The sequence below is a fragment of the Festucalex cinctus genome, chromosome 10 (assembly GCF_051991245.1).
Source record: "Festucalex cinctus isolate MCC-2025b chromosome 10, RoL_Fcin_1.0, whole genome shotgun sequence".
NCBI classification, from domain to species: domain Eukaryota; kingdom Metazoa; phylum Chordata; class Actinopteri; order Syngnathiformes; family Syngnathidae; genus Festucalex; species Festucalex cinctus.
The window spans coordinates 17607844-17624639 of record NC_135420.1 but is presented as its reverse complement, the minus strand read 5'-3'; the positions used below and the strand labels follow the sequence as shown (position 1 = coordinate 17624639).

Here is a 16796-nt window from a genome sequence, read left to right as displayed (position 1 = left end):
GCTAAAATTTTTATCAGTACTGAGCAACTAATATGGAAAAAAAGACCAATAAAATAAACAGTCATACAATATTCACCAATATCTTTATTATTTACAATAGACTTAACACTGATAAGCAAAACTTCACAGTAATATATGTGAGCTTTAAATAAAATAAAATAAAACATTTGTACAAAAGAAATTATTTTATTTTTCCATGTGTAGATTCACATATTCCATTGTGGCATGTCTGACTGTGAGCATTGGCTTTCATTGCACTTGAAACACTTTGGTATAATGATGAGCTGCAGAGTACTTTCCAAACAAAACAGGGAGTACAAAGTGTAGAAAAAAAAAACCATGAGAACAATGAAGGCAAGCGTCGGAAAAACAATGCAGAGTAAGCATCACAAGGACACCATTGTGGTCAATTCAGCATTGTTTTCGAGATGAGATATGAAGAAAAACTAGAAATAAACTTATTCATAGACCCTGTTACTCTAATATATTTGAATGGTGGTCAATTTTGTTCTGATCTTTGATGACTATGTCACAGAGATGCACTAAACAAGAAAACATAAGGAAATGACAGAACAAATAAGCAGCTCGAGATAAGTCTTAAATGTGTAATGCAACAGAAATATGGCACATGAATGTTTTTATGAGGCTGTAGATTCTTGAATTTTGCTCACATGAAGGCACCAAGAACCACAGAAAAACATCATTTCGCTTGCGTTATTTGAGACTCACAGTATGTGTAAATAAATGTATGTGTTATGGACCTGCAGTGTTTCATATGCAAATGTTAGACTTGTACATACAACATGTGCCAACGATTTACTGTCTGAGGCCTTATCCAGTGTACATTAAGCTGTGAGCCCAAATAAACATGATCTTGTGCATGTGTGCATAAATGTACAATTCTTGCAGTTTGTGCTCAATAAAAGAGCAGCTTGGACTACAAATGCATGTCAGTGATCAATTGTGGAAAAAAATAAATAAACGTAACGGCACCTTGATGACTTCAGAACTGAAGAATACATTCAGAAAGCAGATGGATAGGCCTCAGTCGAAAACAGGCGTGGGGAACCTTTGGCCCATCACCGGCCATTTCTTTTTCCTAGCGAACAGTCCTTTGAAGTTCTGTTCTTATAATTGCTCATAAATGGGATTGGCTCAAACGTTCTCAAAAGCCAGAGGTTCCCCACCCTTGCTGTAAAACACAACTCTTTATTCTGTGACTACACATAATTTTTTTTCTGGATGAAATAAAACAAATATTTAACACACACAAAAAAGAAAAAAAATAGTTCTGTGCTTTTAATAATAATAAAAAAAGAATAATTTAAAATTCAAGTTCATACAGACATTCTAGAAATCTTTCTTTAAATGTACAAATCTTTCATGTGCTGAAGACAGTCTGCAGATTAGTCTATAAAGAGTTAGTAATGCGTAATTAGTGTGATGAGCACTCAGTGTGTTTGAACTGTTTCATGAATTGCAGACATGTGAGGCACTGCGACCACAAAGGCTACAGGGAGTCCTGCACTGTCCATAACATGCAAGGACACTTGGAAGGAAAGCTGTCCCAATAGGCTTAGTGCGCTACCCTGTGCTCCTCTCTCAAGTTTGAAATGTGGTGCAAAAGGACATCCAGAGATCAATATTGAAATGCTTGTGACACAGCACGGGTGAAATTCATTCATGCCATATGCAGAAAAACAAAAAAAACATTCATTTTCTTTTGAACATTGCGGGGAAAGTAAATTATTTTACTCCCAAATTACTACTTGTTTTCATTTTTTGTTTTCTTACTAAAAAATAAAGCAAAACAAAACCACAAAAAAAAAAAAAAAAGAAAAAAAAAAGAAGGCTGTGATGTATTGTATACAATGTATATATATTACTGTTCAAACGTTTGGGGTCACCCAGACAATTCTGTGTTTCTTGGCAATTTCTCACATGAAATAGTCTGTGCTAACATCATTGCACAATGATTTTCTAATATCCATTAGCCTTCTAACAATGAGCAAATACCGTGAATCGTTCGAACACTGGCGTGATAGTTGCTGGAAATTGGACTCTATACACCTTCTGTATCTAGATATTTCAACAAAAAAACAAACAAACAAATGTAGCTAATAGCCATTTAACACATTAACAAAAGAGTATATTTCCAACTACTTTATCTTGATTGAAAAACCTGCTTTTCTTTAAAAAATAATGACATTTCTTGGTGACCCCAAACTTTTGAATGGTAGTAGTGTATATAATGGTCGATCTTATCCAGTAGTGTAAAGTTGGTAAATCACAGCGGAGGAGATATTTATGGCCCATACTGAAATCCAACCTACGGTTCTGTTCTAAAATAGGGATAGGCACAATACAATTTTCTTTTGTCAGACCAATACCATTATGAGTACTCAACTTTTGAGTAGTCACTGATATTAATACCAAGTACCAATACCACTAGTACTTTTAATACAAACAATGACAGGTAATTCTAAACAAATACCTATATACTCAAATATAACATTTCCCCTTAAAACTGCATGAAATTAATGGCAATTCTCTATTCTAATTTCTAGTCTGATCGTAAATAAGGCTGGGTATTGGCCCTATACTGATACCTGGTATTGGTACTCGACCATCGCTTTTTAAAAAGTGTCTGATAAATTTGACACAGAGAGGTGTTAACTCCCAAATTTGAATGATTATTAATTTTTTTTTCTAAACCACCAAGTATATGAAATGAGCCTTCAAAATTGTGAGAAAATTAAACCATTGTCTTTGTATTCTGCTTGAAAGCTGCTGGCAGCACACAAGTTAATTGATCCCATAAACAAGGAAATTAAAGCAGAAATCAACCCAAAAATGTTCTATGTGACCTCACTAGACTAAACGGAGCATTCGGATTATTATTGTGTTTTTGGAATCGGAATTAAGCAGCAAAATCCACTTGTTTTTATCCATCTAATGGGGCGACAATTGACAATTCTGAACATCCGGGCATTTATATTTCGGCAATGCAACGCTATTTCCACGCGTATTGTATTGCTTTTGCCTGTGACTACCATAGAAACCAGGCATGTTGTTATAGTAGTCAAACAACATTTGATCACATTTTCAAATCAAATATAATCCTCACAAATCAAGTTACAACGATCCAAAGTCCAATGCTTTTCAATGAGCAGAGAGCGTCCTTTCACAAAGGATAATTGCCGCATTCAAGGAAAGTGGGAAATTGGATTTATTTACATCAAAGTGTAAATACAAGACTTATGTTCATCACATGATACATGATTTGGAGTGACTGCATTAAAGTAGCACTAAGGAACTTTTCAACCTTAAAATATTTTCACGCCTTTTCTGATTAAACCAACTTAAAACTAGTTGAATGGTAAATCTGCCATGACCTGATGGGGTCTGTATCATTTTTACTGACACTAAGCAAATTTGAGGAGGATGGTAGGAACACTGCCACACAAAAAACTACAAATGTGCTGATTGCTTCATGGCATATGTCACGTCCCCCTTTCACCATTCGTTTCAAGGAATTACTGATTTCTTGGCAGAAGCTGCAAAACAACTGAAAAGTTTTACTGAGGAGACAAAAATAAATAAATACAACGAAAAAGGAAAGCTACCCATACATAAGGAGTCAATAATCAACACTGGCCCAGCTTAGGTAAGAAAAGAACAAAAAAAAAAAAAAAGATGCAATGCGCTTGTCCTCATGGGAAATGTGGTCTTCCTTCAGGCATAACATCACCTCTTTTGTCCATATGGCGCCGCCATAACCAACGTAAACTGAAAGTTCCTTAGTGTTGCTTTAACCAGAACAAGAACAATTTAATCGGAAACTGGGGAAACTCGGAGTGGGATAAATCCAACTTAAAACCTTCCATGAATGTGGCATAAGACCGCCATTTTGACTTATGATGTAAGATTAGAATTGTCAATTGCCAATCACAGTTGCTAAGGGGTCAGGAAACAACCTATCACGGCCCAGCTTTAGAAAACAGGTGAGCCGTGATTGGTTGTTACCCGATCCCTGAAGAACTGTGATGTCATTTTCAGTTGACGGCATGCAAAATGGCCGCCACCTGTAATGAACTATTAAAAAAAAAAAAAGTGGATTTTGCTGGATGACTAATATTCCATGAATGCTATATCAATCATAAGACCATGTTTAGACTAGTGAGGCTTCATTGAACATATTTTTGTAAAATAAAACGTTTGGGTTGACTAAGTAAAATGCCCATCCCTATTATAAAACAGTTATGTTTTAAATCAAACATACAAAAAAAAAAAAAAGACGCCGTTTCCTCTTTGTTTGCTAAAATGGCTTTCGAGAATTAGTTATGGTCCCTCAGTTGCTAGACATCGTGCAAAACGCTCCAAGAAACACAGTGCACCCGACCGATGAGTCAACACATTCATGAAACATTGCGCTCGACATGGGCCGAACGACGACTGTCTGCTAGTCAGTAAGGCTGAGCACATTCGACAGACAGGGTGAGCTTGGACTTCTTGACATTCATTTCACAATGACGGCCGGCGCGAGGCAAACATTTCACCTTTTGGACGTGAACCGCATTTTAGTTTGGCATACGCGGTCGTCAGGATATGTACAGGTCAGACGGAGCAAAATTAGCGTTAGCATTTGATGAAACAACTGTTTGTAAACAAAAAGAAGACATTTTGTAGCGATTTCTCTGAGGAATCTGAAAGAGGATGTTGCTGTGGTGTGATGACGTTTAGTGTCGGCTACCTCTGGACTACATCGCTAATCTCTTTAATGCAGCTGTGCAGGTTGTCTCGTACGCTGTTGGAGCCCACGCAGCTCAGCCCTCCGCCGCCTGAAGACGAAGCCCTCAGCTCCTGGAGACTTAGCTCCAGCTTCCCCACCGCCTCGCGGAAGGCAAACTTGTTCCTCATCTGGGGGATGCAGTCCACGTAACCTGAGCAGTAGTCCAGCAGCTGGTGTCCGGCGTCCAGCACTTGGCTGCTGGAGGGGCTTTCCGAGCTGGTGTGGAGGAGGACGCTGCTCAGGCACTCGGCACACTCCAGGAGAGCCTCGCGACTGACCCGCTCGGGCGGGACCCTCTCCGACGGCTGGCGGGTTCGCCGCAGTGCCACTTTGGAGCCAGCCGTGGAGGAGGAGGAGGGGGCGGTGCCGGGCGCCCCGTTGGCCATTTTAGCGGGCGTTGCGGAGGAAGCAGGCACTTGTGGTGGCGGCACTGACGGTCTGCTCGCGGTCACGCCTCCTGTCGACCGACCCGATTTGTGGCCTTTCAATGTATCGCCGTTGACCTCGACCTGCTCCTCTCCCTCGCCGCTGTAGGAGTGCTGCATGCCGCGTAACGTCGGCGGAGGTGGCGGAGCGCACTTGGGTTTGACCAGCCGCGGCCTGTCCCGGTCGGCCTGGTGCTCCGACAGCAGTTTGAAGCGGTTCCCCTGAGAGTCCAGCCCGACGAGGTGCACGTCGCCCGGGTTGTTCTTCAACGTGGGGGAGATGAGAACGGGAACTTTGTGGTTGTGCGTTTGGGCACCTGCCGCGCACGAACTCGAAGTCTTCGAGGGGGACGACCAGCTCTGCTGTCTTTCCAGTCCTGCGCCGCCGTCCTCTCGACCCTCCCTCGTCCGGGACCCACTGTCCGATTCACCCGCTTCCCCCCCGACCCCGGGCGCCCTCCCTCCTGCGGCGGCGCTCCGGGGTAGCAGCTTGGCTTTGGGCCTTTCCCTGATCTGTGCAGTCCCCTCGTCCATCCTCCTGAGCAGAGTTTCAGGGGGACGTGAAGCCCCGTTTTCTGGCTGGGAGGTGGTTGAAGCGGTCCTCTCCAAAGGGGTTTTAGCGCTGCGGTTCCTGGGTAAAGTCAACGCAATACGTTCCAAGTCCGGCAACCCGGCTGACATTGAGGAGGTAGAATTGGACCGAGGTAAAGGTTTAGGCCCCCCGACCATGTTTCCACCATCCCCTGGGCAGACTGCCTTTCCTGTCCGCAGGCCGAGGGTCTTTTTGATAAGTCTGGGGGTAAAAAATCCGGCGAGTCCTCCCCAGCTGGTGCCGCTTGTTACCTGTGAAACGAGCCCCCCGCCAGAAGGCTTCTGTCCGAATGTGGCACCGCAGCAGCGTGACTGAACCTGGGCGGGCTCGCCATGGGAATGTGAGGGGGACGCGGAAAAGCCCCCTAAACTGTCCGACTGCGGTAGCGGAGGTGGGGGGCTGAAATCAGCAGTGGGCTCGTATTTTTTGTGCGGCTGCGTTTCCATCTCCCGAAAGGAGCTGCTCCTTTTGGGAGGCGTCGGGAGGTTCTGTTGGTGCTGGGAGGACGGCGAGGAGGAGGCGGAAGACGACGATGACGACTTCTTCTTGATGAAGGAGCTGAAGAAGCTCGTCTTGCGATCTCGCGTGAATGCGCCCGTGTCCAGTGCGTCCTCTAGAAGGCTGCCGGGAGATTTATCACGGGGCTGCTGTTTTCGGGGCAGTGCTGGGGAGCTCCCCGTGCGTCCATCACCTCCGAATAAAGAAGTCCAGCCTAAAGAGAGAGAGAGAGAAAAAAAAAAGAGGAATGAACATAAAAAAATAAGAGCAGGGTTACCCAAAATTAAAATTTTGTTTTTTCCCCAGGCAGGACTGATGTACATGGTGGACTGATTCATACATGTATAAACAACCATTCACATACACATTTACAGACAATTTGAAGTCTTTAATGACCCTAACGTATGTTTTTAGCATGAGAACTTGTGAATGCCACGTGACAAGGTCAGCACAGACTTGCTAGCCACTAGGCAAGGAAATTCTAATGTCTAATGAGCCATAAAAAAAGTTGACCCAATAAAATGTATCCTCAGTTCGGACCCTGTTAGACGTTGACCTAGGCCTGTTTCATTATAGAGAAAATAATACAAGGTAATCCCGATTTAATTGAAATCATGATTATTCGAACGATTATTTTTCTTTATTATTTACAAAACAACAAATTGTTTAAGCATTTAAAAATATTAACACCAATTAAAAAAAAAATAGAAACAGTATAATTATGTAAATTTGTTTTGGACCAAACAATTTATAGGAGTGCAGCATGTCCAAAAACAAGAAAACATAAAACGAAAACTGTTAAGACAAATAAAATTCTCTGAAACACTATAATTATGCAAGTTACTTTTGGATGAATATTTATTAAATTAGTTATTTTAAAATGTAAAAAAGGTGCAAATGTATAACACTTCTGGTTCATGATTGGATCCTAGCTAACCAATCACCATTGTAAGTTGATTTGCATGATGTTCATGTTAAAAATATTACATATGAGCTTCGTAAGTTTAATACACATTAAACCCATATTATCCTGGTGTCCACTATAACAAATGAGATAATCCCCCCCCCAATTTTTTGCATGTTCATATGTGGGAAACGTCAAAATGAGTAAAAAATAATAATAAAAAAAAATGCGGGTCTGAAGGGGTTAAGACTATTTTTCCAACTTCACCCAAAATAATTTGAAAATGGCACGGAAAGTTGAATCCATGCAGATCATGCACATTTGAACCAATTAACTGGATTTGACCTCAAGTTACACGTGTGCAAGATGGCGTGATTAATAAGATAATCAACTCACACGCTATAACTGCCTTACAAGGCTTTACACTCAAAGGGCAGAACTAGTCAAAAGTTTGGAGAAAACTTCTATAAGCATGGGAATGTGTGCATAAAACATTTGGCTGGTACTGTAAAAATACACACAAACCTTTCTCATACATGAGCATTAAATGTATATTATGTAACATGAAATGTTAGCGTTTTGCTTTATGACTGTAAACTAGCACATGCTCACAGGAATACATGGGATTTGAGAGCACTTTGTTTTTTGTTTATGATTACTGTGTAATGCTTAGTGCGTTGATGTACTTGAAGGCGGTCAATGACAGAATGACAACCACACACTCATTTGCGTCACGGACAAAAAACACGGGACCAACATTTTATTGTCAAGAAGAAAACAAAAACCTCAATTGAAAAAAGAAAACATTTCTGAAATTTTAGATTTGTACTCAGTAACTTGATTTGGAAATAGCAGAAATACAAAAATAGAATGAAATAGAATTACACTGCACCGCAGAACAAGAATGGTTAGCGTGAAAAACAAATACTCTCAAGTGAGGCAATTTGGAGCTAAATTGGTCACATGAAAGCAGATTTAACAATTAGAAAAATGTGTGGGGGAGTTCAATCATTGAGGATTAGTGCTAAAATGTTTCATATTTTTTCTTAAAAGATTATGAGTCAATAAAAATAAATTGGATTTGGGTCAGTAATTATTCACAGGAGATGCTTAACTATCCAGAATAAAGGCCATCTGGTATTGGTTCCCGGGAATATTGACTTTTATGGTGGGCAGATGCATTTTCTGGCATTTCTCACCCACGTTAAACCCGAGTACCACATGGGGTGTTGTAAAATGTTTCCCTTCGACAAGTTTTGTTAGGGCAGCATGGTGGCTAATTGTTAGCATAGCTGAGAGGTTATGGTTAGAATCTTTGCTCATGCCTTTGTGTGTGGATGTTGCATGTTTTCTCAAATAGTGCTGTCACTGTTGAATATTTTTAGAATCGATTAATCGATTGATTATTCAATTGATTAATCAACTAATCAGATTCATATTAATTTTGCATTAAAGTGTATTACAAAAGTATTTTTTTACTTGATTACTGTTTATTAACCAGCAATTAGTGGTTATTTCGTACTTCGTATTTGTAAAGTGATATAAAAAAAGATGTTTGTAAATGTCTTTTGATTAAACACTGATGATAATCAGTCTTCTTTCATGAGGGACTACAGAAATTAGTGAAAAAATACTGGTGATATGCTAAAATTAGAGGATTTGGACAATTTTAAATTAAAAAATTGCTCCAAACAATTAGTACTGGTTTATTAACTCATTTCCTCCCAACCCGGACCGGAACCAAACTTATGTACAAAGCCAACGATGTACTAACCCAAAATCACGTCCCGCCTCTTCCGTGGCATATACCCCATATAGCTACATTTCATCAATATTCACATTCCTGGTGAAAACACTGGTAAAAAGAGCTTGTTGTAACATGGCCCCGGTTGATCTCTTATACTCTGCTGCCACCTGCTGGTCGTTGTTGTAATAACTACAATTGCTTCAACCGTTCTCTGCAGTACAGAGGCTCCATCACAGCCTTCTGTATGCTCTAAAAAAAAATAAAAAATAAAAAATAAAATAAACACACACAAAAAAACAAATACGTCTTTGGGACACTAAGAACATATCAATACATTTTTGGGAGCAAATGCGTGAAAATAGTTGTCGATCAATGCTTGTGTGGATGAACTGAGGACTGAATGCAAATCATTGCATTCATATGACTGCTGGTGACCAGTCATATGAATGGAAAGGTTTACCCAGCCTTTCGCTGAAAATCAGCTGGCACAGGCAGCAGCTCACCCGTGACTCTCATGAGGACAAGCACTATATAAAATGGATGGATGTTCTGTTACGCATTTGCAAGAGTTCCATTTTTGCTTTTAGACCTGATTGCATTCATGTGACTAGTTTTACTTGGAAATTTAACAGTAATACAAGAACCAAGTTGGCTATTTGCTCTTTTATTTGCACGACTTAACATGTGACCTGCCTAAATTGCACAGACTTGGCACAGTTGCACAGGTGGTCGGTCAATCGGTGAGAAAAATGACCGCCCTTCTCTTCAAGCGACGGGCTTGGCGACGCTGCAGTTGGCTCTCGGTATCAAGGTGGCCCGGGACACCTGCGGGCTTGTAATGTGATACAACCGACTGCTTGGCAGCAAGGTAAGCGTGTCGAGCTGTACCTGAGGGACCGTGCGTGCCGTGGTCTGGCCGCCCGTCGAGCCCACCCTCGATGTTTTCCTTGTTTTCCGTGTGCTTGAGGATTGTGCGGGATTTGGAGGGCAACAGGGGCGTGTCGAACGAGTGCAACGGACCGCCGTGACCGGAAGATGCCGTCTTACAGAGCTCCTCCGCCACCTCTGCAAAATAAATAAATTAGAGCTGTCAAACAATTTAATTTTTTCAGCAAATTAACTCATTCACTGCCATTGACAGAAAAAGACGTCAAATGATGCATTTTTGCTGGCCTGGCAGTAAATGCGTTGATTGTAATTATTAAATTTTAATTAAGATTAATCACTTAATTAAAAAAGGCTTTTTTATCAACATTTTTTGCCCGCCAAATTTAAAGAGCACCTGTTATATGTTCGTTTTTTTCAACAATTAATGTTATGAGGATGTCTTCGAAATTTTTTATCCACTGCACACGCTCATCCTCCTCTTTTTCTAATCATTTTACTTGCATAATTTAAAATGGGAAAAAAATTTACTCCAATAGTTTGACATGAACACATATTCTGAATGTCATAACAGAAACATTAAATGCTTTATTTAATACATGTACTTATGTTTATTGCTCAAGCACAATCTATGCTACCTTTCACGTAAACATCCCCTGTCAACTAAAGGATCCCCTGCGGTCAAAATTAATAGTGTGATTAATCTGTGACCAAAATAATTAAAATCATTTTATCACCTTCACATGATTTTATAGGCCCATAAATGCTTGCCATAATTTTCCTTGAAAATGTGTTTTTCTACTTTAACTAAGTAACTATAATTCTTAGCCACATTTTTTTAAAATAGCTTCTTACAAATTCATCTTCTAGCAACATTTAAACAGATCCACCCGTGCAATTTGGATGGACCCCGAGCAATAACAGATGCTAATATAGCATAATTATTCTGTGGATGGTTGGATGTTGCACTTGTTCATCCATTTCCTAAAAAGAAACCAAACTAGTGATGTTGAACTTTCCAAAAAAAAAGAAGAGTTTCACCATTGTAATCGACCCTTTAAGGAGGAACCATAACTATTATGCGATTTTGTGCTGGCTGCTCACTCCAATATGGCGAAGAGGAAAATAAGATGACAAATTTAATTATTTATTCATTTCCTTTTTAAAGAGTGCATTATTTCCTAAAGGAACGTTTCTAAATCGGAAAACATCTGGAGATTGACCTTACTTTATTAGCCTACAAAATGTCTCTTTTTTTTTAAATTTTTTTTATTTAAATGTTATGCTACCTTCTGAGATGCTGGAGTCATGGAACATTGTTTCAAAGGCTTGGTGGATCTCTGCAAATGATGGCCGGTCGAATGGACTCCACTGCCAGCCTAGCAGAAACAAAATTCATGAAAATGAGTTAAAGTTCATGTTCAAGTAGTGATCACAATGATGTCATCATCTGAAGGACTACTTACATGCCCTCATGAGTTCATAGACCTTTGGCGGGCATCCCTCAGGTTGTTCCATGCGGTACCCCTTCTCTAGGAGATCATAAACCTGAGACAGATCAATGCCTGGGTATGGAGACATGCCATAGGTGGCAATTTCCCATAGCAGGACCCCAAACGCTGTAGGAAAAACACAATGTGAATCATCAGCCTTGTGAGCAGGACTGCAGCGGGAATATCGGCGTGAATGAGAGCGTGCTACTCACCCCATACATCAGACTTGATGGAGAAGGTGTTGTATGCGAGGCTCTCCGGCGCAGTCCACTTGATGGGGAACTTGGCCCCAGCGTGTGCAGTGTAAGTGTCACCAGTCATCAACCGGCTCAGACCGAAGTCTGCCACCTTCACCACGTGATTCTCCCCGACCAGGCAGTTCCTCGCCGCGAGATCCCTGATAGAACAAATGTGTGAAACTTGATATTTCATTTGAGCTTATACAAAATGGCGTCTGGAGCCATCTTCTCACCTGTGGATGAAGTTCTTTTTCTCCAAGTATTCCATAGCTGAGGAGATCTGTGTGGCCATGTAGAGCAGAACCACAGCATTCACTTCCTCCTTGTCACAGTCTCTCAAGTAGTCCAGAAGGTTGCCGTGTGGCATGTACTCTGTCACAATGTAAAACGGAGGCTCCAACGTGCACACGCCTGTGGGAGGGGCCACTTTATAGTTACTATTAAGGGAGGGGAAAATAAAATAGTAAAAATAGACAAAACACTGACCAAGAAGCTGAACCAGGTTTGGATGTTTAACCTCCTTCATGACAGCAGCCTCTTTCAAAAACTCCTCAACTTCCATGGTGTCCTCCTGCCATTAAAGAAATTAGACAGCAATATAAGAGTAGTGAAAATGTAAAATCTAAGTGACTGGAATAAGCAAAGTGAGACAATCTATGTGTAGTACCAGAGTCTACCTGCAGGCGGCAACCTACAATCATAATTCTTATGTCCCCTCTTTGCCAGACAAAATTAAAATCAAGGTATAGTATCTTATAAGGAGACATCCCACCTTGAGTGTTTTGACAGCGACTGTGAGGTTGTACTTCTTCCACATGCCCACGTATACCTCGCCGTACTGGCCCCCTCCCAGCTTGTGCTTCATGGTGATGTCGGTGCGCTCCATCTCCCACTTGTCATGGATGGGCGACACGCCGTACACGGTGGGCTTGTTGCACTTGGGTGCCGGATAGTGCAGTGTGGTGACCAGGCCGTCGGCTACAGTGGAGTGATGGTGGACCAGCTCGGCTAGGGTGGCGAAGCGGCTCTCTGATGTCACATACACCTTGAATGAGAAGAAAGAGGAATGAAACAAGAGTTTGTAATATTTAGTCATTTATTTATTTATTTATTTTAACTCAACTTCATGTTTGTTTTGCTAATGCAGTTACCAACTTGTTTTTCATAATAAATAAGAAATCACAATGCTAATGCTGGTATCAGTACTTGCCCATCCCTACTAAAATATGTAAACCAATGATACCCTTGCATGACTAAAATAATGGTGCACCTGAGGTCTACACTGGGTTAATTCTATTTCCGTTATTGAAAAAATAAAACACAAATCTGAACAAATCAATTTTAAGACACTATTACAAGTGCAATGTAGATATAATGATGTATGTGTGAATTAAATGGTAGTGTTTGTTTACCTTAAGTAGTAATCGCTAGTGCACTCATGCTAATCGCGATTGCTAACAGTTTAGCATTGGCTAATACATTTGTTTACTCATGGAATAATGTTGACACATCGTCTGTAAGTGACTTTTAAGACACTATTACATGTGTAATGTAGACATAATGATGTATGTGTGAACTAAATGGTAGTGTTTGTTTACCTTAAGTAGTAATCGCTAGTGCACTAATGCTAATCGCGATTTCTAACAGTTTAGCATTGGCTAATTCATGGAATAATGTTGACGCATCGCCTGTAAGTGACTTTTAAGACACTACTACATGCGTAATGTAGATATAAGTATGTATATGTGAACTAATTGGTAGTTAGTCTTTGTTTACCTTAAGAGGTAATCGCTAGTGTGCTAATGCTAATTGCAAAATATATATATATATATATATATATATATATATATATTTGACAGAATAATTAAAAATATACGATAGTGATAGCACAACAGTAGTTGTGTAATCCCACCTTTCCATCCGAGGACGTGTTGATCCGGTAGTGGTAGACTCTCCCCTCATAGCGGAGGGAAATGGACAGCTGTCCGGGACTGCTCTCGCTTTCTCGGACAAGGAAGCTGCCGTTGATGAGGGATGAGAGCAGGTACTCGGCGGCGCTGCGTGACACCGGCCCGTGGTACCAGCTGTGCTTCTCCAAGCTGTTGACAGGTGTGATGTAGTTGGAAGGGACCCAACCCTGGCCGTTCTTGGAGCGAACCTCGCTCCACTCTCCATTTTGGTTGTAACCCAGCACACGTAGTTTCTCCCCTAGACACACAGGATGGAATGTGCCTGCCTTGTCAGTAAGTGATCCGCTTTGACAGAGGATATTTTTTTGTGCATTTTGCTACAAAAGGTTACAAATACACAGCTTAGAATGACGCAAAATTGTCAGGCATTACGAATACTGTCTTGCCAATTGCCACTTTTTTTTTTATGTCATCTCCAGGAAGTAGATAATTGGTCATCAATAACAAAAATAACATTCTCAAAATTTGGCCAGTCTAGAAATATTTGGGGCTTGTCTGAAAGAAACTTGAAACAGAAGGCGAACAAACAAAAGCACACAAAATAAAAACATAACCTTTTAGTAAAGTAATAACGGTGGGAAAAAATGGGTCAATATGACTTTGAATCCTCCAGTCTAATCCTTTATCTGCCCTTAAGATACTCAAGATGAGGAATCGGGATTAGAAAGCCATTACACTTAATCTAATTACACAACAACAACAGAAAAAAAAAAAAAAAAAAAAAAAAAAAAAAAAATGAAAAGGAGGGTCTTGTCATCAGGTAAGAATGTTGGTGAGGATGCCTTGGTGACACAACACAAACAAAACAGGAGGTATGGACAGATTGTGAGTCTTACTGAACTACATCAAAAGCTGCGCAACAACAATAAGAGCGTAGCTGCCATGCGAGCGCTGGGCAAAAGCAGACATGTAGTGACTTGGCGTCTCGTCTCCGTCTGTCCTCTTGACGTCAGAGCGGGAGACGCGAGGGAGCGGAGAGACGCACGATTTTCTCGAAACCAGAGGAGGGAGTGATTCAATAATGCAACATAGCCGCTTCACTCGACATTATTGTGCAATCAAATTGCAGTCCATTAGCAGTAAATAAACAACCTATACAGGCCAACTAAAAATTTGACATTCCTAAGAGTAAAAATCAGTTCAGTCTAATAATGAACGAATAAATAAATAAATAAATAAATAACTAAATAAATAAATAAATGAATTAATTAAAAATACTATTATCCGGTATGCTACTGTGTAATTGTGTAAAAACTAACATATTAATTACGACTTTGCACAACAATAGCCAGCAACTATGACTGTATTCCAGAATGTTTTGGTCTAATTCCAAATTTCACCACCTTTGGCTTTGGGGCATTTGAATTTTATAGTACCGAATTATTTTCCCTTCTCATATTACAAACTAAGGTAGTCAAAATGTGAGAAACACCTCCTCCCCACCCCACAGTATAATGCAGTGCAGCTCAACATCACGGCAAGTATATCAGTCAAGTTCATTGCGATAGCTTTTGAAAGAGGTCCATCCCCTATGAGAGTTCCTCCAATTATTAAACAGAAGTTCAGCGTCCGGGCCGGGCCTAGCCCCACTGTCCAGTGAGTCACAGTGAAAATGACACATCATTTACACACACTAAAGCTAGGCGTCCGGGAAATGGCGATTGGAGCTAATAAACAATTAAGGTTGTGATGATCAGTGGAAAAAAAAAGCCGAACAGACTTGCCGGGAATCGGTTCTTATTCGGGTTATTGGGCCTGCTGGAGCCGAGTCCAGTAAACAACCTAACGACTTTGTAAACTATACGCACTCAATTACTTTAAAAAGACTACTAACCAGTCTGCTATCCTCCATTTTCCTTTGCAGGACTGGAAATACTGACTGCCTCCCTGCCTTTGGACTGGCTAAGAGGAGATAATGACTGTGAGCAGCTAATTCCTGCTTGTGGTCAACAATTGCCGGCTCAAAGTAACGCACCTGATGATGTCAAATTCCATATTGGTGGTTTCTCCAGGAAAGAAATTTCGATTGTTGCTAGAGACCAAAATCCAATCAAAATCTTTTCAAGTTTTCCTACAAGAATGATCTGTTATAGCTGAAAAATCGTGAACCAACTCGTTATTTTCTTCCATTTTCCCTTCTTGTAGGTTTGTCATGGGCAGGGTCACCCAACTATTCTTACTGCCTATAGCTTTCTTGACACACAACATTCCAATGGGATAACTGTAAAGCTGTGCATGAAACCGTTTCGTCCCCCTCAGTTTCATGACCTGCCAATCAGAGGCATTGCCTGAAGTGTTTTCTACTGAAGACCACATAAGGAAATCACTACGCGCTTCTGTTGCAACACACGCCCTTCCATGGAAGGTGTGGGTGGCACGTGTTCACGTCGCAACAAATCCTTTTTGATGATGCACACGAATATATATTGTCATTAAGCATGTTATGAGCGAAAGTTGCAGACATCAGGGGCATTCAAAATATAAATTCTGACTTTAAAAATATAATGTGCAGAAACGTGTCAGTGGGGTATTCATTCAACAATTATCGTAACTATATTGTACTATATTATATTATATTATATTGTACTATATTATATTATTGTGGCTGCAGTTTGTGGTGATGTTGTACTAGACTGCATCATACTGAGATGTAGGGATGTTAAAAACAAAATCGATTCGGCAATATATCGCAACATTACAGTGCGCAATTCTCGAATTGATTCAATGGGGGCCGAATCGATTTTTAAACATCCATTTTTGATGGAAAAAATATTCACCAAAACGTCTTACTTAGGGTTAGGGTTTAAACCTTAAGCATGGAAGAATGTTATATTAATGGAACATTAAGCCTTAATACTTTATTTCAATGCTGTTCAAACATGAAACCGATTACACCCTATAAATACAGTGGCTCACAGTTATAAGACTGAAGTTTCAGATAAAAAATACATTTTCATACAAATCCTACAGTGTACATGTACAAGGTTACTGATTAGTAGGGGTGTTAAAAAAAAAAATCGATTCGGCGATATATCGCGATACTACACCGCGCGATTCTCGAATCGATTCAATAATCGGCAGAATCGATTTTTTTTTTTTTTTTTTTTTAAGGATTCACACCTTGAGCATGGAAGAATGTTATATGAACGGAACATTAAGCCTTAATATTTAATTTTAATGCTGTTCAAACATGAAACAGATTACAACCTCTATAAGACTGAAATTTCAGATAAATAAATAATACATTTTCA

The 16796-nt window shown here is 40.3% G+C and overlaps 1 protein-coding gene across 4 annotated transcripts in view; it reads right to left on the bottom strand.

The window, feature by feature from the left end:
* Positions 1–64: 64 nt before the first annotated feature.
* Positions 65–16796, bottom strand: part of abl2 (c-abl oncogene 2, non-receptor tyrosine kinase) — a 29386-nt gene continuing 12654 nt past the window's right edge. For 3 of the 4 annotated variants that reach the window (XM_077534002.1, XM_077534001.1, XM_077534003.1), the window contains exons 3-11: positions 13488–13783; positions 12348–12620; positions 12062–12146; positions 11809–11986; positions 11549–11733; positions 11310–11462; positions 11133–11222; positions 9847–10023; positions 65–6521 (exon numbers count right to left, since the gene is read on the bottom strand). In XM_077534002.1, coding sequence (XP_077390128.1) covers positions 4750–6521; positions 9847–10023; positions 11133–11222; positions 11310–11462; positions 11549–11733; positions 11809–11986; positions 12062–12146; positions 12348–12620; positions 13488–13783 — 3209 coding nt within the window. In that variant the 3' untranslated portion in view covers positions 65–4749. Of the gene's footprint in view, positions 6522–7936; positions 9784–9846; positions 10024–11132; positions 11223–11309; positions 11463–11548; positions 11734–11808; positions 11987–12061; positions 12147–12347; positions 12621–13487; positions 13784–16796 lie in introns of those variants that run through there. The other variant, XM_077534004.1, reaches the window with a different exon arrangement.